Source organism: Gymnodraco acuticeps, unplaced genomic scaffold (assembly GCF_902827175.1).
Source record: "Gymnodraco acuticeps unplaced genomic scaffold, fGymAcu1.1, whole genome shotgun sequence".
NCBI classification, from domain to species: Eukaryota; Metazoa; Chordata; class Actinopteri; order Perciformes; family Bathydraconidae; genus Gymnodraco; species Gymnodraco acuticeps.
The window spans coordinates 119,743-142,783 of NW_022992039.1; the positions used below are offsets into that span (position 1 = coordinate 119,743).

Consider the following 23,041-nt stretch of genomic DNA (forward strand, 5'->3'; position numbering starts at 1 on the left):
CGGCCGGTCTGTTTTCTGGAGTGGATTGTTTGTTAAAGCCCTGAGGAGACTGCAGTTATGTGGTGGGTGGAGAATCTGACTTAAATGTGTTTTAAAGTTGTTTATCTTCTAATTAATTCAACCTCAATTTACCTGGTTGTGCGAGGAATGGCATGTTTGTGGTCTTAACATGTCATGTAAATCACCCATTTGATGAAAGATTTCTCAAAATGAGTTAATTGTCTCAAAAGCCTGGTGGTTTTTTAAGTTCTGTGGTATTTCAACACATCAAAAACTTTAAACAACTTCCACTTCTGCTGTTTTAGTCCCTGATTTCTTTAAAGTCTTGCAACAGTGTTTTAAATAATCTCACCTGAACCTTGGGACCAACCTTAAGACGATCTGAAGTCAACAAAGACAAACCAATATTAAGATGGCTGCCACAAACTTGCACAGATTTTGTATCTGGTTTTTATTGGCAACCTCATGACACCAGAGAAATGCAGTGATTCACCGCTAAGTAGCAACCGGAGATCAGGAAGTACGACTTTGCAAATCTTGAAAATAAGGCAAACTAGCAGATGTTCTTGTACCAACAAAAAAAACATGGATGCTAACCACCTTTAAACATCCAATGGATAATTTGCAATGACATCTCAGTAGGAAGCCTCGACAAAGCGGCTCCGTGTCATTTTTCCGTGGAATATGCATTACTATGATATTGTTAACATTTTCAAAGAAAAAATGTAGAGTTGAATAAAGAGTTATTCGCCTGGAGGTGAAATAAATATAAATGGAAAAGGATCAGGAAAAACCAAAGTGGATTAAATTATGTTGATTAAATGTAACATCAGATACCTGAATGCTGTGATCTAGCCTTAACTAATGTGGAAAAGACTTGAACAATTTAGCAATAGAGTAGTATTTTTTTGTTATTGCAGTCATGTCCCTGGGAATTTTTGCCAAGAGCTCCAAGTAAATAAACACTGGCTCGATGGATGGTAATTTGGATCGCCCTACCGCTTAGATCCAGACTGAAATATCCCAACATTTAGTGGATAGATTAGCAGAACATTATCAGGGCTGCTAGCTAACTAAGATGCTGTGAACCAGTCGTTCTCCTGATGCTTTCATCCAGCCTCAAACTGACAGTACAAACCAAACTGAGTGTTCCCTGTTCAATGTGTCTTCTGTCGTGGGAACAATCAGCTCTCACATCTTTTATTTTCTTTGAATAGTGAGTTCAAACAGTTGCACGTCTCCTCGTGGCGTCGACAGATCTCAGTGAATTCCCGGCGGAGTCTGTTGTGAAGGTGGAGGTGGTGTGGGGGTTTCTCCGTTGTCTTGTTCGGATCAGATAAGCTTTTTAGGCAGCACATTTCAGCTGTCACCTGAACACAGAGCTGCTCTCTCATCTGGCAGTCAACCTGATTGAACCAGACGCTTTATAAGGTGCTGAAGGTGTGACTGTGTGAGGATCAGCTGTCTTTATTCGGAGCGCTGAAAAGACTCACTGAAGACATTGAAGCTCTGCAGCCACCAGGAGTCCTCCTGAATCAAAAGTAAGAAGTATATGTTAAAAAAAAACTAGAAATACTACATATATTATAATATCACAAGTGAGAGTAATTGATTCAATTATTATTGGATTATAATTGTATCTCTCTTCACGACACAGACACAGGTCGGTTCTTTAAAACGGGCGTTTACTTATTGGAGTTTTCATTTTGTAGCCTCCCCTCTTCCGTTACGCTCGTTTTAACTACAACAACGAATTACACATATACATGGCCAAACACATTAGCATAGTACACTACACATATATGAATGAAAATATATAAACATAAAACAAATACCTCGTTGGCCGCACGTCGCGAAAGGAGATTCATCTTTAAAGTTCCCTTTCCGAATAACCTTGTCAAAATTATAAATTTTTCAAAGACTTCAGCTGAGCTTCAAATAAAGACGTCAACCCATGTTGAGTTGTCCAGTGTATCAATAAAACACGCTGTACCAGTACATGAACAAACATTAGTTCCTAGGCACAACAAACAACAAAACTTACACATATTGGTGTAAAATACAAAACAAAACTGTATTAAATCATGCCATACCAAAACGATTACAACATTACATGAAATAACGTACCCATTTATTGAATTCAACTATGAAACCAATTGTGTTGTTCTTTTTGATTTAAGCACATTTGTTACGTCATATACAAAAATTAATATTAATGCCTTCATCCATTAAGTGTGACTGAAAAGGTTTAAGATTGTTTTTATGACTTTGTATACTGGGAAGCTTGTCTGATTTTTTAACAAATATTTTAGATATATTTTAAGCAGTGTGACAGATTTCCTAAAGGAAACACAGTAAACTTCTTTGCTGTCCAGGTAGCCCACCAGTTGCCGTCCTTGTTTTGATTTGGAAACAAAGATGGGAATCTGGATATCTTTGAATCTTTGAGGATTCAGAAAACACCTTTAGGACTTTTCTTTTTCTTTGGGTTTGTAAATGTAACACAAGGAGCTGCCCAGCAGATGTCGCCATTTATGACTGCAACAAATGCTTCAAAACCATGAACCAACTTCAACATTATACAATGGAACATTTGAACATCAATGTAAGTAAAAGTATTCTCATCTTCTTGTAATAAAAGTATCGGCAGTAAAAGTACAGAAGTATCCTCAGCTTTATGCTGTACTCATAGAACAGTAAAATGCGACTGATATCTGATTCTATGCTACATTAATACATTGTTGATACCGAAGCATCCGATCAGAGCAGTTTGCTACTTGTGTAGCTGCTCCAGGTAATGTCGTTTTCAATACTTTATATAGAGTTTAGTCGGTCGAGCCCCTTCAAAGGGTCCCCAGATAAGTTAGGCTGGTTATTCTGTTCAATCTGTCTATTTATTTTTAGATCATTTTTATCTATTATCTCTTTGCTAGTCTGAAAGTTTACAACCCTAACCGTAACCCTAGGCAGACTGGAAATGGGGAGAGGTTAAGACGAGCATCAATAGGCACTCCTTTTTACTTTCTCTGTCATAGTTGCTCAGGTGTTATACAATTAAACTTGTTTTCCTTAACCTGATTCGTCACATTCCTGCGACAGTCAACTGCGAGCCACTTTCAGTAAACTAAAAGTACGCTTACTTTGTGATCAGTTTATAAGAAGAACAGTGACGGAGAGAATCAGATTTTGGTTATTTCGCCATGAAGATGAAGGCGTTAGTGGGGTTTTTGACCCTCGTACACGGTATGATTACCTTCTTCTTTCTACTCTCATGTCTCCAGCTTTAGTTTCATGTATCCTCGTAAATCAGCAGCTAAAACCAAAGTTTTGATTTAAAATGAACACATTTCAAGGATGCTAAAATCTAATTTAATGATTTATTACAATTAAAATGGAGTTTGTGTTTTTGTTGTGAAATTCACTGCATAGAAACAATAATAGAAAATAGAAGCAGAAGCAGACAAATATCTCCTGTTTCATATGACCACTTCAATTGAATATATAAAATGCATTTGCTAATACTTTTCTTAGTGTCATTTTGAATGCTTACTTTACTTGTAACAGAGTATTTTATACTTTTAATTAAAACAATCTGATTAGTTCTACCGCCACAATCATTTGGTACCGTCTGCATGTTCCTTTTTTTGGGAGCAAGTTGTAAATTATTCTTATTTAAGTTGGGTTAAATCATTTATCTATTTATCTAGCTTTGGTAATTTCTTAAATGCAAGTGTTTCTGAGTATTTGTAGGATAAAAGGTTTCTATTTATATAAATGTATTTGTACATTTATTATAAACTTAATTATATATACATTTTTTGTGTGTAAACAAACAAGCAAATAAAATATATACATTTATAATTTAAACATCCTTTTGTGTGTCCTTCAAGTTTCCCAGCAATTTTCAGCTGTTGTAAGCGTGTATGAGGGGGTGGAGTCTGTCCAGCTGCCCTGTCAGTCATCTAGGTTACCTGAGGACACAACAGTGGTGTGGGAGCGATACGATTCCCATCCCTCAACCGTCTACCAGCATCAGCATCAGGTATATGAGCATTATCTTCAAAACCAGCATTACAGCGGCCGGACATCAATGTCAACTGATGCTCTGGAAACTGGAGACCTCAGCCTCACTCTGAAAGAACCCCAACTCTCTGACAGTGGCGTCTACATCTGCCAAAGGTTCAGAAAGGAAGAGGAATTATCACCCCGATTCACAATGTTACTGGAGGTCAAAGGTGAGGAACATCCCTACCCCCATCCCCATTAAACATGCAGGTTGGGGGTAAGTGGAGAAAACATTATATTGTGCTTTCTAGTGGATAAAACATAATAAGTGCCCTGTAGGGAAACATGTAGTGTGGAAAACATGATGCAACTAGAAAATGCATTTCCTGCTTAAAATGCGTGTGAATGCTGTAAACATGTGTTGCTGAATTTAACTGAAAATGCAGAAAAGGCTAAATATGTTCTTAGTTGAATGGTAGCTGCTTTTAGCTACAAAAACCAAGTAAGTGTGTTGCTGAACTTAGCGGAGAAATGCAGAAAAGTGAAATTATTTGAATCAAAATTGTTACAGCTCAAATGCATTGCAATGACTTTGTTGAAAACTTGAAAGTGAAATGTTAAACTGGAAGAGTAGGAAAAATAGTGAAGAAGCTTAATATTTAAAAGAAAAGGTTTAAAAAAGGTATAAACAACTAAATGTATATCCTCAATGTCCTGAAATAGCTGAATAATGTAATAGTTGAATGGTTTCTGTAGCTGAAAGTAGGCTGAAGGAGTTAGATATTAAATGTAAGTAGTAGTGAATGAATGTGTATTAAGAAGAGAAAAGAAAGTCAGAATGCAGCAGAATATTTTTACTGCAAACTTTTGAACTAAAACCAAACGTCGCCAATAATGTATAAAATATGTGGACCGCGTTGAAGTCAGTATGAAGTCTCCATCACGGCCCCTACACACGGCGGCGTGCGTTGACGCTTCAACGCTTCTGCCCATTCACTTTGAATGGGGTGACGTCACGCTTCGCCGAACTGCATTGTGAGAGCAAAGCGTTGCACAATGTTCTACTTTTGAAGCCAATCAAACCGCTGCTTGTGTGTCCGGGGCGGGTGATTCAGGTGATTGGTTGTTGGTCTAGCTTCAGACATGCCCGCCGGCAAGCGGCAACGCACGCCGCCGTGTGTAAGGGCCGTCAGAGAGAAAATAATAGGCTGAGACAGTCTTTAAACTCCAGTCTGTGTGTTTGTGTTTGAGGTGATGACGTTATCAAACACCTGTGTGTGTAAGCCCAGAGATCAAAGGTTACCATGGTGACAACGTTATCAAACACCTGAGTGTGTGAGCCCAGAGATCAAAGGTTACCATGGAGATGTGCAGTGAAAGGAGAGCCTTTCCATTGTTCTGAATGAGAAATAAACCTCTTGCATTTCTAACTTTTGTTGAAAACCGTAGCAGCTATCGGTAAAATGTCAACGCGTGGAGCATGTCAGGACCCTGAAAAGCGTCTCAGTCTGCTTTTCGTGGACTTTCGGGTCAATAATGTGGCGTTTTTGTCAAATTTACTAAAGGTGTGCAGTTGCTGCTCTGACGAAAGATCAGGCTGAATTTACGATGGGCCTTAATGGAGACATGTTGAACGTTGTTGTCACTTCATGCCCTCAAGAGGCATTTTGTTTAATTGTTTTGCTTAATATTTTTTTATTTTTTTATACGTAGGAGAGGTTTTCCTACGTTTTTCATGAAAAATGATGTCCAAGGACTGTAGGGTTTGGGAATTATGGCAGGTTTAAAATAAAAAAGTAAGGCTAATTTCAAGCTCTCCTCGACTCTAGCTGTGAAATCACGCACTCTAAGCCTTACGCTGCGTCCACACGGCGGCATGCGTTGACGCTTACCGGTGAGCTTGTCTGAAACTCGACCAACAACCAATCACATGAATCTCCCGCCCCGGACACACAAGCACGCGGCTAGAGCTTGTACTGGCATATGATTTGATTGGCTGACGCTTCCGCCGAAGCTTCAAAAGTTGAACATTGCTCAACTTTTGAGACGAGCAACGCGAGCAAAGCGAAGCAACACTCCCACAATGCAGTTCGGCAAAGCGTGACGTCACCCCATTCAAAGTAAATGGGCAGAAGCGTTGAAGCTTCAACGCACGCCGCCGTGTAGACGGACCATTAACGAGCTGCGCAATACACACTAATGTTAAAATCTGAAGAAGGTCTCTTTACCGTTCGCACTAATTCTCTCTAAGGTGGCCTTGAGGCAGTCGAATTCAAGCTGTACTGCTGGAAAACTTGGTGCCCTACCACATGCAGCTGGTGTCCTTTAATTGTTTTCACCCCAGCCCCTCCGACAGTCACACATGCTGCCCGTTGGCCTTTATATTAATTGTTTGCTTCTACACTAATGCTCTGAACGCCATGTATATAACCTTTTAAGTTTGTAAAGATGTCTATGCATATATGTGTAGGTATTTGTAAATGTAATAGTTTTGTGTTTTTGGCGTGTAAAGAAGTTATTTTAGATAATATATACATCAATAATTGAGACATCATTTTGTGTCTCCTCCCAGTTCCTCAACATAACTCAACCATTTAGGGGGGGTGAAGTCTGTCCAGCTGCCCTGCCAGTCGTCTAGGTCAGGGTCCGCGGGTCATTTGGTACCGGGCCGCAGAGAAAGGTTGAATACAAAAATATTTTATAAAGATATTATACAAAAATATTTTATTGATTATTAGTCTGAAAGTTATTTTATTTTTCGCGTGCCGTGAGTTATTACAGTGATACTTTTTTCTGAACCAGCCCAACTCATGGAAAACCGCCCATCTGGCAACACTGAGCGCGAGAGCAGTCTGGACTCTGGAACGTCATTACGCTGATTGGCTGTACGATACCCCAAATATTAAGCCCACAAAAAGCCCTGCTAAAAACAAGCTAGCAAAAATGAGTGCAACACAAACTTCTTTAAAGAGATTGTTGGGAAAGGGGAAAAGACCCAATGAGGAGACAGAGGAAGAAGAGCCTACGACTTCAAAGAAAAAGAAAGCTGCATTTAAAAGACAATATCAGTAGTCCGACTTAAAGTATGGGTTTATCGCTACAGGTGATTCTCATGCTCCTAGCCCGCTCTGCATAATATGTGGCAACAGGCTAGCAAATGAGGCAATGAAGCCTTCAAAACTGCTTCGGCACATGGAGACCAAGCACCCTGGATTTTTTTAAAGAAAGAAACGTGAGCAAGAATGACAGAAGCAATTACTGAAGGCCACCACATCTGAGAGCATCATACTTAGTGGCTAACTGTATTGCTAAGGCGAAGAAACCTTTACTATTGGTGAATAATTGATCCTTCCAGCCACGAAGGACATTTGCCGTGAACTTCTTGGAGAGGCTGCAGTTAAAAAGATTGCACAGGTTCCTCTTTCGACTAGCACCGTCACTAGGCGAATTGAGAAAATAGCAGAGGACATTGAGACACAATTGTTGGAGAGGATTAATAAATCACCGTGGTACGCAATCCAGGTTGATGAGTCTACTGATATTGACAACAAGACAATACTACTCGTTTATGTGTGATATATATATATATAGCCTATATCAGGAGGATGTGCATGAGGATATGTTATGTGCACTAATGTTGCCAACCAACACCACAGCTGCAGAACTATTCAAGTCTCTGAATGATTACATATCAGGAAAACTTAATTGGTCCTTTTGTGTCGGCATATGCACGGACGGAGCTGCTGCCATGACTGGACGGCTTTCGGGGTTTACCTGCTCGGGTTAAGGAGGTTGCACCTGAATGTGAGTCTACACACTGTGTCATTCACAGGGAAATGCTGTCTAGCCGAAAAATGTCACCTGAACTTAACAGCGTATTGAATTATGTCATTAAAGTCATTTACCATGTCAAAGCACATGCTCTTAACTCGCGTCTATTCGCGCAGCTTTGTGAGGAGATGGACGCACAGTACAAACGCCTTCTCTTACACACAGAAGTAAGATGGCTATGTAAAGGGAGATCGTTAACCAGAGTGTTTGAGTTACGAGAGCCGCTGCAGAGATTTATTTCCGAAAAAAAGTCACCACTGGCAGCACACTTCAGTGACAAGGAATGGGTCGCAAATCTCGCTTACTTGTGCGACATATTCAACCTGCTCAATGAACTCAATCTGTCACTTCAGGGGGAAATTACAACTGTCTTCATGTTGGCAGATAGAGTAGCTGCATTCAAGGCCAAGGAATTGTGGGGACAGCTAGTGAACTGAGGGATATTTGACATGTTTCAAACAATAGCAGGGATTTTAGAAGAGACTGAGCCTGAGCCATCATTCTCCCAGCTAGTGCAGGATCACCTCTCTTCGCTTTTGAAAGAGTTCGAGCGGTACTTCCCATCCACAAAAGACCCACGAAGGGCAAAAGAATGGATCTGCGACCCATTTGTGAACACACCAGCTGAATCAAGCTTGTCCGTGCCAGAAGAAGATCAACTGCTGGAGATTGCAAATGACGTTGGCCTTAAAAGTGTGTTTCAGACAACAACTCTTCTGGTGTTCTGGATTAAAATCAAGGCAGAATATCCTGAGATCGCCAAAAAAAGCACTGAAAACCTTGCTTCCATTTCCAACATCCTACCTTTGTGAAGTGGGATTTTCTACGGAGTGGACTGGACATAAGGAACACACTTCGGGTGTCATTGTCTCCCATTACCCCTAGATTGTTGCAGAGACACAAGCCCAGGGCTCCCACTAATGCAGCGTAATGGTGAGTTATATCTTATGCACTTTATATTTGTTTTGATGCCGGTGTTCCAGTTTAGCTGGTTATTGTGTTAACTGGTTTGATCTGCTTACACATTTACTTTTATTAATTCCTTCTTTTGCAGATGTGCGAGAGACTTTGAGACAGCAAACTGTGTTGAGTCAGTGTTTGAACGGGCAGATTGTCTGTCAACTGCAGAATATAAATGAAGCCTGCAATAAATAAATAAAATCGATTGAACTATAGCCGAGGCAATTAAGGTCTGAACCCATGCTTTGAAAAACGCTACTTTACTTGCATGTTTTTTTTGCAATTATATGCCTTTGTGGTAACATTCAACCCAATGGAAAATAGCTAACGTTACAACCATAGACAGAACGAAAGCAACACAATAACCAGGTAAACAGGAACACAGGTCGTATTATTTTATTTCGTCATATTTATCCCCCCACAACTTGAAGGCTGGTCCGCGAAAATATTGTCTTACATGAAACCGGTCCGTGGCGCAAAAAAGGTTGGGGACCGCTGGTTTAGGTTACCCGAGGACACAAAAGTGGTGTGGAGCCGCTTCGGTTTTAATCCCTCAGCCATCCACCAGCATCTTGACGAAAATGAGCCCCGTTTTCAAAACCAACATTACAGCGATCGAACATCTACGCCAATTTATGCTCTGATAACTGGGGACTTCAGCCTCATTCTGAAAGAACCCCAACTCTCTGACAGCAGCGTCTACACCTGCCACGTCCATAACAAGGAAAAGGACATTTCAAGGGTAATTGTGTGCCTGCAGGTTACAGGTAAGGAACAAACCCTAACCCCATTACTCTGTACATACAGGGCAGAGTAAGGTGGACATGGAAGGATTATCAGAACTTCTTATTACTTTATTAGAATACAAAAAAAAGGTTTTTACATATAATATTGTAGCTGTTTGGTGTACAGTAAGAGAAAGTCATGTTGTTGATTATGTTGCCAACAGAACGGCCCACATTTCCTCCTTGGTTATATCCTATGCTGGCTGTTTGCCTTGCTCTGGCTGTAGCTGCCTTGGGTTGGTACACAACCATCACAGGTATGTAGTATGTTGTCACAGGACCTGTTAAGATCACAGTTTGTGTGTTCGTGCTGCTGATGCTGTGGTTTGTTGTCCTCTCAGTCTCTTCTGTAGTGGTGGAAGAGGGAGTGTGCTTTGTAAAACTTCCTTACAATACCATGGCCCCTCTGCCTGAAGACGTCACCGTGGAGTGGAGTCCTTGTGCCCTCGAGCCAATGAGGGTCCACGAATATTGTAACGGTAACAACGATCTTGTCAGACAGGATGAGTTTTATTGCGATCGCACAAAGATGCAGAAGGAACTACTGAAAACCAAAGACCTCCGAGTCAATGGTCAGTATTTTAGATACCAGAGAGTGTAGGCTGCTGCTGCTGTTATATAGAATGTAACGTCATCAACAGCAAGTCGGCCATCTTTAAAGGATACTACTGATTGCAACCTGTTGACTGACCTGTAATACTCCTCTGCTTCAGTGAAGAGCTTCTCTTTGTAAATACATGTATCTTTCGCATGTTGTTTATTAGGACGAGAAAAAGCTGATAAATATTGACTGCTGCTGCATTTGCTAGACTCTAGGGGTCGACCGATTTTCGGCCTGGCTGATTATCGAGGTCGATATTCCGCATTTTACAGATTATCGGTATCGGCCTTTTTTTTAAATCAAATTGCAGATACAACTTTGGCTCTGATGCGGCCGTTTCTCTGGCTGCAGTCACCACTGTTCACAAGCAATGTCCCACCCACAGCGCTATCTGATAGGCTATTACTGAAGTGTCAATCAACACTGAAGATTCTCCGGTCTGCAGCCAGACAGAGAGGCGGGACCTTCTCAGATTACAGGCAGGTGCGAAGAACGCAGACACAGACAAGCAGCAGCAGTGAGCGGCAGAGCCATACATGTATTTCGAAGGTAAATTGAAAGCCAAAGTTCAATAAACATCCCAATCCCCTATGCTGAAGTTGCAAAAACAACACGATCTTATGATCCAATTCTATCAGTTTCCCAGTTACAAAGGGACCGGGGGGGGCGGGTAGCGTCTCGCAGCGGAGAAACTGACGCGCTGGGACGACTGGGACTGTGATGGCTGCTAGTGGAGCCTCGCAGCAACTCTGCTTTCTGCACCACAATCTGGTGCTGCTGAATTGGGACTACTAAATGAGTGAGACTCAAATATCAGAAGTTCAGAACAAGTTTTAGTAGTTTTTATTTTATTTTTACTTCATTTACTTTACTCAGGGTCACAGAGAGGAAACCAGTTTTAAGATGTTGAAAAGTTCATTAAATATAAAAAGGCATTTCAAAGAAGTTGTGTTATTCTACATTTTGACACCAAGATTTTCTGACTTTACTGCAAATGTATATCGGTTCCAAATATCGGTTATTGGTCTACTTGATTACTAATAATCGGTATCGGTATCGGCCTTGACAAAGCCATATCGGTCGATTCCTACTAGACTATATCCTCCAAAATGGCCGCACCGCCCCATAATACACCTCTACTCCCATTCCCAAAGAATTTTAATTCTGTTTGGTTTCAGTTTAAGATCTATCACCCAAAAAATTAGGTTGATTATCATGGTTACATTTTAAATAGACATTCCTACTTGCATACATAACACATTCTGTAACGGCCCATTCTCACCCTTATCTAGGACATTAATAACCACTGATAGCCATTAGCCATTTATCCATTTAATGGACTCAAATGATATGAAATCAGATGGTATCACCAATGATGCTGTTTGTAAATTGAGTGTCTGTTTTCCCTTGTAGTCCCCCAGGAGGTGGTGGAGGTCGGGGATTGGGCTAAATGTGTCACACTGCCCTTCAAAACCAGAGCTCGACTGCCTGCAGATGCAACGGTGAAATGGAAACGTTTCGAGTTATCCAATTCCTCGACAGTTCATGTGTATCAGAATGGCCAAGACAAGTCTGAGGAGCAAGACGACTCTTACAGAGACCGCACAAAGATGATGAAAAACCCCCTGCAAGCTGGAGATCTCAGTCTGACCCTGATTAACCCCAGTCATGGAGATATCGGTGCATACACATGCACCGTTGAAAGTGACGGAGACGTCATATGGAAGAGATCGGTGAGGCTCAAGCTCAAAGGTCAGTACTGTAGATAAAGATCAGAGGTCTCTTTAACAGGAGGATGATGTCAGTGATCTTAATATTCCATTTGTTGTTTACAGCAAGACTTTGGGTTTTGGCTAACTGATGCATTTGTTCTCTTTGCAGCGATAGGGTTTTAAAGAAGAAAGGACCAAAGACGAACCAGATGGCGCCGTGAACAAGCAGCTTCTCTGAACCAGTGATATGTTCACTGTTGAATTTGTTCACTGATGTTAACGCTTCAGTATTGAATTCAAGTCTCTCCTTCCTTCTCTCTCTGCCTGCAGGTACTATGTGGTGTAAAAAATCTGACGTTAATGTTCAAAATGGTTTTGTGATTTCATAATTGTTTTAATAATGTACGTTTCTGGCTGTACCACATGCTCCCTTCTCACATGATCACCTTTACATTATCAATAAATAATCTGATGATATAATTGTTACCAGTCACGGGGAATCTTTTTTTAACTTTCCTGATAAAACCTGAGACACTAAGATTCATTAAAAAATGTTGGATCTCTTACTGCCTCTGTATCAGGTACAGCAAATGTTTTGTCTCTGTGTCCACTTAAAATCAATTCAAACATCATGACACAATTCCATCAGATTAATGATAAAAACCTAGAGGACATTAAACAACTTCTGAAATCCTCCTCCTGCTGCCTTGATATTATTCCAACAGGGTTTTTCAAAAATGTTTTTCCTTGCATGGCCTCAGATCTACTTCATATAGTAAACAAGTCTCTTCACTCAGGTATTTTTCCACAGGCCCTGAAAACTGCAGTCATTAAACCGCTCTTAAAAAAGCATAATCTAGATGCTTCAGTAATGAACAATTACAGGCCCATATCAAACCTCCCATTTCTAGGTAAAATCATTGAAAAAGTAGTCTTTCAACAGTTGAGTAATTTCTTGCATTTAAATAACTGTCTGGATGTGTTCCAGTCAGGCTTTCGTCCAAACCACAGCACTGAGACTGCTCTTGTAAAGGTCTTTAATGACATCCACTTAAACACAGACAGTGGCAGAACTTCAGTGTTAGTATTATTAGATCTCAGTGCTGCGTTTGACACTGTTGACCACAGCATATTACTCGACCGACTGGAAAACTGGGTGGGACTTTCGGAAACAGTTCTAAATTGGTTTGAATCCTACTTAAAGGACAGAAACAACTTTGTTTCTATAGGTAAATACACATCTGAGTTGACAAATATGACATGTGGGGTTCCTCAAGGCTCCATCTTGGGGCCTCTTCTCTTTAACATCTACATGCTACCAAGTTATTATGCTCCAAATATCTGGAACAAACTCCCAGAAACCTGCAGGTCCGCTGCAACTCTGACTACTTTTAAATCCAGGCTGAAGACTTTTCTTTTTGTCGCTGCTTTTAATTGAACTATTCATATCTTAGACTGCACTGTAACTTTTATCCATGTACTTTTTCTTTTAATGTTTATTTTATTAGCTTTTCTTTTTAATGACTGATTTTAAATGCCTTTTTCTTAATGTCTTTCATTTTTTGTAAAGCACTTTGAATTGTCTTGTGTTGAAAAGTGATATATAAATAAACTTGCCTTGCCTTGCCTTGCCTTACCACTGGCTCAGATAATGAAAAACAACAAAATAAGTTACCATAGCTATGCGGATGACACACAAATTTACATAACCATTTCACCAGGAGACTATGCTCCAATTCAAACACTGAGTAAGTGCATTGAACAAATCAATGACTGGATGTGTCAGAACTTTCTCCAATTAAACAGACAAAACTGAGGTAATGGTCTTTGGAGCCAAGTCAGAACGTATAAAAGTTAGCGCTGAGCTTCAGTCTGCAATGTTCAAAACAACAGATAAAGCCAGAAATCTAGGTGTAGTCATCATGATGCGTATTCACACCGCAGTACTTTTCCCACAAAGGTTCATGAGAACTTAGTTCATGAGAACTCTTTAGTAAGATGTGCAACTATATTTAACTTTTTGTTTTAAAACATTTTTTATCAATTATTATGGGAAGTGCCCTTTTTCTCACTTGAGCTCCTGCCCCCCAAAATGTCTGTGCACGTCCCTGGTGACAAGCATAAGTTTCACTTTCCTTTTTTATCTCAACCTCGGTCTGTTGTCCACGTTCATAAAGCATAAAACAACACCATCAGAGCGCGGTGCAAAGTATCTATATTCGTCCGCCGTTCTTATACATCCATGTAGTCCGCTGTATAGAAAACGGTAGTTTCCCCTCAGCAGCAGACGCACATTAATCACGCCCGCTGGCGAATGATAAATACGTCGGATAGTGAAATTGCAGTCGGATTCTCAAAGCGCCGCAGTCTCTTCTCCTAAATACTTTTGAATTCTTCTATCCACTATTCCTTAACCCCGTGACGTTTCACACAGAGGTCAAGGGATAAACGATAGGGTCTGATTTGTTGACTATTCGACTGCAGTCAATGAACCAACTTCCTTATTGCTCAGATGTTATACAATTCTGCTTGTTTTCCTTAACCTGATTCGTCCGATTCCTGCGACAGTCAACCGCGAGCCACTTTCAGTAAACTAAAAGTAACGCTTACTTTGTGGTCAGTTCATAAGAAGAAACGTGACGGAGAGAATCAGATTTTGGTTATTTCGTCATGAAGATGAAGGCGTTAGTGGGGTTTTTGACCCTCGTACACGGTATGATAACCTTCTTCTTTCTACTCTCATGTCTCCAGCTTTAGTTTCATGTAGCCTCGTAAATCAGCAGCTAAAACCAACGTTTTTATTTAAAATGAACACATTTCAAGGATGCTAAAATCTAATGTAATGATTTATTACAATTGAAATGTAGTTTGTGTTTTTGTTTGTGAGCGTCACTGCCTAGAAGCAATAATAGACATAGAAAATAGAAGCAGACACAAATCTATTCTCCTGTTTCATATGACCACTTCAATTGAATATGTAAAATGCATTTGCTAATACTTTACTTAGTGTCATTGTGAATGCTTACTTTACTTGTAACAGAGTATTTCTACAATGTTTTCTTTTATACTTTTATTTAAGTAAAATAATCTGATTAGTTCTACCGCCACCATCATTTGGTACCGTCTGCATGTTCCCTTTTTTGGGAGCAAGTTGTAAATTATTCTTATTTAAGTTTATTTAGATCACTTAGACATTTATCTATTTATCTAGTGTTGATACATTCTTAAATGCAAGTGTGTCTGAGTATTTGTAGGGTAAAAGGTTTCTCTTTATATAAATGTCTTTGTAAATATATTATAAACTTTATTATATAAATTTTTTTTGTGTGTGTAAACAAACAAGCAAATAAAATATATACTTTTATCATTTAAACATCCTTTTGTGTGTCCTTCAAGTTTCCCAGCAATCTTCAACTGTTCGTGTGAATGAGGGGGTGGAGTCTGTCCAGCTTCCCTGCCAAGACTCCACGGAAACTGAGGACAAAACAGTGGTGTGGCATCGATACGGTTCCAATCCCTCTATTGTCCACCAGCATCGACATGTGTTTCAGACTCTGTTTCAAAACCAGCATTACAGCGGCCGAACATCAATGTCAGATGATGCTCTGGAAACTGGAGACCTCAGCCTCACTCTGAAAGAACCCCACCACTCTGACAGTGGCGTCTACATCTGCCAAATGATCAGAAAGGGAGTGGAATTATTCCCCCGATACAAAGTGGAACTGCAGGTCATAGGTGAGGAACATCTCTACCCCGCCATTAAACATGCAGGTTGGGGGTAAGTGGAGGAAACATTATAACGTGCTTTAGGGTGTCCTTTCAGCAAAGAAAACATGATAAAGCTCCTCCTAACGCCTAATAGTGAAGAAAACATAATGAAGTGTCCTCTAGGATTCCCTATTAGTGGAGAAAACCAGTACCATGTAGGGTACCCATCCAGGAGAGAAAACCCAATAAAGGGTCTTCTACGCTGCCCTGTTGGTAGAGAAAAGGGTATAAAGTGCCCTTCCAGTGGATAAAACATAATGAAGTGCCCTGTAGGGAAACATTTAGTGTGAAAAACATGATACAATTCTCTCTAAGGTGGCATTAATGCAGTATAATTCAGGCTGTCCTACATGCTAGAAAGCTTGGTGCCCTACCACGTGCAGCTGGTGTCCTTGAATTGTTTTCACCCCAGCCCCTCCAACAGCCTCCAGCCTGTCACACATGCTGCCCGTTGGCCTTTACATTAATTGTTTGCTTCTACACTAATGCTCTGAACGCCAGATATAACCTTTTAAGTTGGTAAACCTGTCTATGCATATATGTGTAGGTATTTGTACATTGAATAGTTATATGTTTTTGACGTGCAAAGAAGTTATTTTAGATAATAAATACATCAATAATTGAGACATCATTTTGTGTGTCCTCCCAGTTCTCCAACATAACTCAACCATTGGAGTGTATGAGGGGGTGAAGTCTGTCCAGCTGCCCTGCCAGTCATCCTGGTTTCTTAGTAAGGACACAACAGTGGTGTGGAGTCGCATCGGTTTTAATCCCTCAACCGTCCACCAGCATCTTGACGAAAAGGAGCCCCGTTTTCAAAACCAGCATTACAGCGGCCGAACATCTACGCCAACTTATGCTCTGATAACTGGAGACTTCAGCCTCACTCTGAAAGAACCCCAACTCTCTGACAGCGGCGTCTACACCTGCCACGTCCATAACAATGAAAAGGAAATGTTAAGGCTAATTGTGCGCCTGCAGGTTACAGGTAAGGAAAAAAACCCTAACCCCCTTCTCTACTTATTACTTTATTAGAATACAAAAAAAGAGGTTTATACGTATAATATTGTTGCTGTTTGGTGTACAGTAAGAGAAAGTCATGTTGTTGATTATGTTGCCAACAGAACGGCCCATATTCCCTCCTGAGTTATGTCTTATGCTGGCTGTTTGCCTTGCTCTGGCTGTAGCTGCCTTGGGTTGGCACAAAACCATCACAGGTATGTAGTATGTTGTCACAGGACCTGTTAAGATCACAGTTTGTGTGTTCGTGCTGCTGATGCTGTGGTTTGTTGTCCTCTCAGTCTCTTCTGTAGTGGTGAAAGAGGGAGTGTGCTTGGTAAAACTTCCTTACAAAACCATAGTCCCTCTGCCTGAAGACGTCACCGTGGAGTGGAGTCGTTGCGCCCCCGAGCCAATGAGGGTCCACAAATATTGTAACGGCAACAACGATCTTATTAGACAGGATGAGTTTTATTGCAATCGCACAAAGATGCAGGAAGAGCCACTGAAAACCAAAGACCTCAGTCTGACCCTCAGGGACCCCTGCTACAGAGACAGTGGAACCTACACCTGCACCGTCCACAAGGACAGAGAAGCCGTGACACAGAAAGTAGTACGGCTCCGAGTCAATGGTCAGTATTTTAGATACCAGACAGTGTAGACTACAGCTGCTAGCATGTTATAGAGAATGTAACTTCATAAACAGCAAGTCGGCCATCTTTAAAGGAACCTGTTAACTGACCCGTATGCCTACAGTGAATTAGCATGAACTTGTTTTACTTTAACTTTTTTAACTTGGACGGTAAGAACTATCGTGTTTGCTGTAACAGCCAATCCCACAGCCATAGGCGCTTAATTCATTGATTAAATAATATTAATAATACTCTTCTGCTTCAGCGAAGAGCTTCTCTTTGTAAATATATTTATCTTTCGTGTGTAGTTTCTTCAAGAAAGAGAAAAAGCTGATAAATATTGACTGCTGCTGCATTTGCTAGACTCTATCCTCCAAAATGGCCGCACCGCCCCATAATACACCTCGACTCCCCTTCCCAAAGAGTTTTAATCCTGTTAGGTTTCAGTTTAAGATCTATCACCAAAACTAGGCGTTAAGAATTAGGTTGATTATCATGGTTACATTTTAAATAGACATTCCTACTTGCATACATACACTACCACACATTCTGTAACGGCCCATTCTCACCCTGGACATTAATAACCACTGATAGCCATTAGCCATTTAATGGACTCAAATGATATGAAATCAGATGATATCACCAATGATGCTGTTTGTAAATTGAGGGTCTGTTTTCCCTTGTAGTCCCCCAGGAGGTGGTGAAAGTCGGGGATTGGGCTAAATGTGTCACACTGCCCTTCAAAACCAGAGCTCGACTGCCTGCAGATGCGACGGTAAGATGGAAACGTTTCGAGTTATACAATTCCTGGACAGTTCATGTGTATCAGAATGGCCAAGACAAGTCTGAGGAGCAAGACGACTCTTACAGAGACCGCACAAAGATGATGAAAAACCCCCTGCAAGCTGGAGATCTCAGTCTGACCCTGATTAACCCCAGTCATGGAGATATCGGTGCATACACATGCACCGTTGAAAGGGACGGAGACGTCATATGGAAGAGATCGGTGAGGCTCAAGCTCAAAGGTCAGTACTGTAGATAAAGATTAGAGGTCTCTTTAACAGGAGGATGATGTCAGTGATCTTAATATTCCATTTGTTGTTTACAGCAAGACTTTGGGTTTTGGCTAACGGTACGTCCACACAGCAGCTTTAGACGAATCTTCCACCGCTTCCGACGCTTCTCTGCCCATTGACTTTGAATGGGGATGACGTCACTTTGCCTCGCTTTTCGCCGAACTGCATTGTGGGGGAGCGAAGCGAAGATTTCCAGGATTTCCAGGATTTCCAGGTTTCAAAAGTTGAGCAATGTTCAACTTTTGAAGCTGAGCTGGAAGCGTCAGCCAATCAAATCCCGTTTATGCAAATCTGACAGTAGAAGCGCTAGCCAATCAAACCGCGTGTAAGCAGGGAGAGCCAGACCGCAGTTCATTTCCTCATATTCCAAACGAGAAATTACGGTAGCAAATCACCCGGTTCTTTACGACCAGAACTATTAACGGGATACAAACCGGAGGAACCAGGCATGGAGGGAGGTGGCAGAGACAGTGGGTGAAACTGGTAGGTTTTCGCCTGTTTGGGGAGTTTATATATATATATATATATTGCTCGCATAAAATCCCCGGGGTTTTTTGCTTTGTATGTCGGGGGCGGGAGATTCATGTGATTGGTTGTTGGTCTCGTTGCTCGCAAAAAATCCCCAAGCTTTCAGACACGCCCTGCTCCAAGATTTTCAAGATTTTTGAAAAGCTGCAGTGTGGACGTACCGTAACTGATGCATTTGTTCTCTTTGCAGGGTTATGGTTTTAAGGAAGAAAGGACCGAAGACGAACCAGATGGCGCCGTGAACAAGCAGCTTCCCTGAACCAGTGATATGTTCACTGTTTAATTTGTTCACTGATGTTAACGCTTCATTACATTACATTACATTACATTGCATTTAGCTGACGCTTTTATCCAAAGCGACTTACAATAAGTACATTCGACCAGGAAGACACAACCTTGAAGAAAACAGAATCATATAAGTACATCAGGTTTCATAGAGCCAAACATTTCAAGTGCTACTCAACTGGCTTTAGGTAAGCCAGTCCTTTATTAGTATAAAAGTGCTTCGTTAATAGTTCTAACGCTCGAAGTGGAGTCGAAAGAGATGAGTTTTCAGTTTGCGCCGGAAGATGTGCAAGCTATCTGCTGTCCTGATGTCAATGGGGAGCTCATTCCACCATCTTGGAGCCAGGACAGCAAACCCACGTGTTTTCGTCGATGGGAACTTGGGTCCCCCTCGCAGCGAGGGCGCAACGAGTCGTTTGGCTGATGCAGAGCGTAGTGCACGCGCTGGGGTGTACGGTTTAACCATGTCCTGGATGTAGCTTCAGTATTGAATTCAAGTCTCTCCTTCCTTCTCTCTCTGCCTGCAGGTACTATGTGGTGTAAAAAGATCAGATGTTTTTGTGATTTCATAATTGTTTTAATAATGTACGTTTCTGGCTGTAGCACATGCTCCCTGCTCACATGATCACCTTTACATTATCAATAAATAAATAATTAAATAATCTGATAATATAATTGTCTACCAGTCACGGGGGATATTTCTTTAACTTTAACACTTTCCCGATAAAAGCTGAGGCACTAAGATTCATTAAAACACGTTGGATCTCTTACTGTACTGTAACTCTTGTGTATAATATTCAGAACTGAATTAGTCTGTTTTTTTACAAGCAATTTCTGGCAAAAACTTCTTGTCACTTGGTTATTATTTTAATATTTTTAAGTCCAGGATTTCAAACCATATTATTAAAACATATTAATAAGAACATCAATTCATTAATGATTAACAAAATAGGTTCTAAGCCAAACATGTAAAGACTCTTTTTACCCTGTGAAATATATGACAGTAGCATAATAGATGAATACCACAGGAGATACAAATGTCTTAAATTGCAGTAAGGTCCCTATAAACTGAAGGTAACATGCTGTACTACAGACTCACGAGTTCCCCTTTATAAATTAATATTAAAGTGAACCAGCAGAAAATGACAGTCAGATCGTGATCAATTTACTGAGTGCAATAAACAGACAATAAATAACAACATGTGTTCCCAGAGGGGAGGAATACTGTAAATAAAGGATGCTACACAGCAAAACTTTCAACCAATTTATATCATGACATGGGTACAGGCAATTTGACTTAAGTCTTACAGAAAATACTTGAATAACAGAGTAAACGCAGGTAAACAAGAAACTAAGAGAGCAGGGGGGTATACTACGAAGCAGGATTTTCGCTTAGCCGGCTAACTTCAGGGAAAACTCTGGCTTTCCGGTCCTACGAAGCTGGTTCTCTTTTTAGCAGGCTAGATCTCCATGGTAACTGATGCTTAGCGGCTAACCTGGTCGGGACCAGGTTAGGTTGCAGGCTAAGAGCTCAACTCAGTGAAAGCACCGCCTGCTGACCAATCAGAGCTCAGTGTGCGGAGTTTAAAGCGATCAAGTCATATTACAGGAGAAAGGAAATACAGAAAAGCTGCCGTCGCAGGAAAGACGGCCGGCAAAAATCACCGACTGTGTGAACGTGAACATTAATAGAATATCACCTCCCATCTTCAGAGCAATCTGACTATTATAACATTAGCGTTAAGAAAGCTTACTTAAATATCTGCCACAACATAAGTAACCGGATCAGAGTAACATTAAGTACAGGCATATCACTTCATAATGTAGGCCTATCACATATCTCCTGATCTGAGTCAGCTGAGCCGTATCTGGCCGTGCAACACTCACAGTGTCACAGACTGTATGCAGAAGTATTATTTTAAGCAACACATTAAGTTGACGAAACACTCGAGTCAAATGTATTAAAGTCAGATCGTGTTTTAGACGGGGCAGTGATATCATAAACCTGTTCATGTACGCATTCAAACACTTGTTCTGTTGCCAGCTGTATTCACCTTGCAGGTGCAGCTCTGTGGCTTTTATCCTGGATAAAGTGTTTAAGTCATGGATGTTTAAAGTTTAACTTCTTCATTTTTGACTAGTATTAAAGTTCACTTTTCATTCAGGAAGTATGACGCTGCGCTGTCAGTGCGCTTCTCCATGTTTGTGATTGGTCGAATGCTCCAGATACCACCCCTTTCATGTGAACGTGCACCTAACTAGATAGGACACGGCTGGCTTGAGCGATCCACTTGATAACCAGCGTCGTAGTACCGTTTAGCGAGAGCGCGTATGTTTTGGATTAGGCCAACCGGCTAACTCAAACATATCCAGGTTAGGTTGAACCAGCTTCGTAGTATAGGCCCCTGGCAAAGTAATACTAAACAAAAGATAAACAGCACAACTAAAGTAGACACAAAATGGGATGGCGGAAAACAGGCAGCGAGTCCAGAGGAAGAAACAGCCGAAAGGAAATATGGTAGATAGAAACATCGATAAAACATTGATGAGTAGAACCACGGTAAACATCAACACCCAGAAAAACTCTGGGAAAGAGAGGCGTATGTACACACAGAACTAATAACAAACAAAAGACAGGGCGGGAAAAACAATCACAAAAAGGGCGGGAAAACAAAGACAGAGTGAACAGTTATTTTACTTTGATCCCTCCTGGACTCAACAACCCATTTACAGCAGAATATAAGTGTTTTAAGAGATTCCACAGAGCCTCTCGCTGACCTCCCATAGTTTCTGGGCCACTGCGTCGTCCCGGGCCTTCAGGCACGTTTCCTGCACGGCGCAGCAGGCAAAGTAGCGCCCGCTCAGAGGTTCGATGCCCTCCTGGAGGCAGCAGTGCAGCGTGGTCTGAGCGCCGGCCTCCGGGTCCAGGAACAGCAGCCGGGCGATGGGCTCGATGAACACCTTCTGCCACAGACTGACGTGACGGGACAGCCCGGTGCGAACCACACCTGCAAGAGGAGAGACACACCTGAGCAGGGACGTGCACAGACATTGGGAGGGGCTATTGCTCTAAACTGGAAAAAGGGCCTCCCCCGGAAAAAAACATAAGACCTTTTTTTAATGTAAAAGGAACCAAATGATTATTACATCAACTAAATTGAACAGTAATTCACATCTCATAACAAAATAAGCTAAGGCGACTACTTGCATTCTGTGACTTAATTTCAAAAATGAAAATCAGGGAAAAATGTTGTTTTGCGGTCCATATCTCATTAAAATATCTAATGTTAGTAACTATTAAAGACAAAATGGGGACAATTCTGTTCCAATGTAGTTTGACCATTGTAACTGCTGTGCAGTCCAGACATACTGATAAAATAGGGCCTGGCACATAGGACGATGCTCTGACGTCATCGCCCTCGCTCATTTGTCATTTGTTTAAGCCATAATGTCAAAACATCTCTCATTCTTAATATAGACTTTATTTAGGGTAGATATTTGTTGACTTTAAAATTTAAAATAGCAGATCTCTGTGACAGGATATAGTTTTTCCGCTTAGTGAACGTGTGTCTCTGCTCCGATCAGGAACTGCTATGGAGTCAGATTTGGGTCAATATTCTAGCGCGTAAAACAAGCTACTCACGAGCGGAAAATGTGCTTTTACACGCGCATAAAATGACCCTCGCGCGCAGATTAATCCCCGCGATTGGCTCTGCGCCCGCGATTGGCTCTGCGCCCGCGATTGGCTCTGCGCCCGCGAGCGGCTCTGCGCTCGCTCGCGAGAGAGACAGCCCTCTTGCTCGCTCGCGGGAGTATCAGCCTTGCGGAGTCTGTCTACGCGCGCATGAAAAGTTTCTAG

At 41.2% G+C, this 23,041-nt stretch overlaps 2 protein-coding genes across 2 annotated transcripts; both read left to right on the top strand.

The window, feature by feature from the left end:
• Nucleotides 1-3,079: 3,079 nt before the first annotated feature.
• Nucleotides 3,080-12,380, top strand: LOC117536736. The gene is made up of 6 exons (XM_034201730.1): nt 3,080-3,243; nt 3,891-4,235; nt 9,746-9,838; nt 9,923-10,060; nt 11,596-11,934; nt 12,064-12,380. The coding sequence occupies exons 1-6, from the start codon at nt 3,201-3,203 to the stop codon at nt 12,075-12,077; spliced, it is 972 nt and encodes a 323-aa protein (XP_034057621.1). The 5' UTR covers nt 3,080-3,200; the 3' UTR covers nt 12,078-12,380.
• A 1,681-nt stretch (nt 12,381-14,061) lies between these two features.
• Nucleotides 14,062-19,852, top strand: LOC117536733. The gene is made up of 7 exons (XM_034201726.1): nt 14,062-14,607; nt 15,291-15,629; nt 16,312-16,650; nt 16,787-16,879; nt 16,964-17,293; nt 17,980-18,318; nt 19,088-19,852. The coding sequence occupies exons 1-7, from the start codon at nt 14,565-14,567 to the stop codon at nt 19,099-19,101; spliced, it is 1,497 nt and encodes a 498-aa protein (XP_034057617.1). The 5' UTR covers nt 14,062-14,564; the 3' UTR covers nt 19,102-19,852.
• Nucleotides 19,853-23,041: the final 3,189 nt, after the last annotated feature.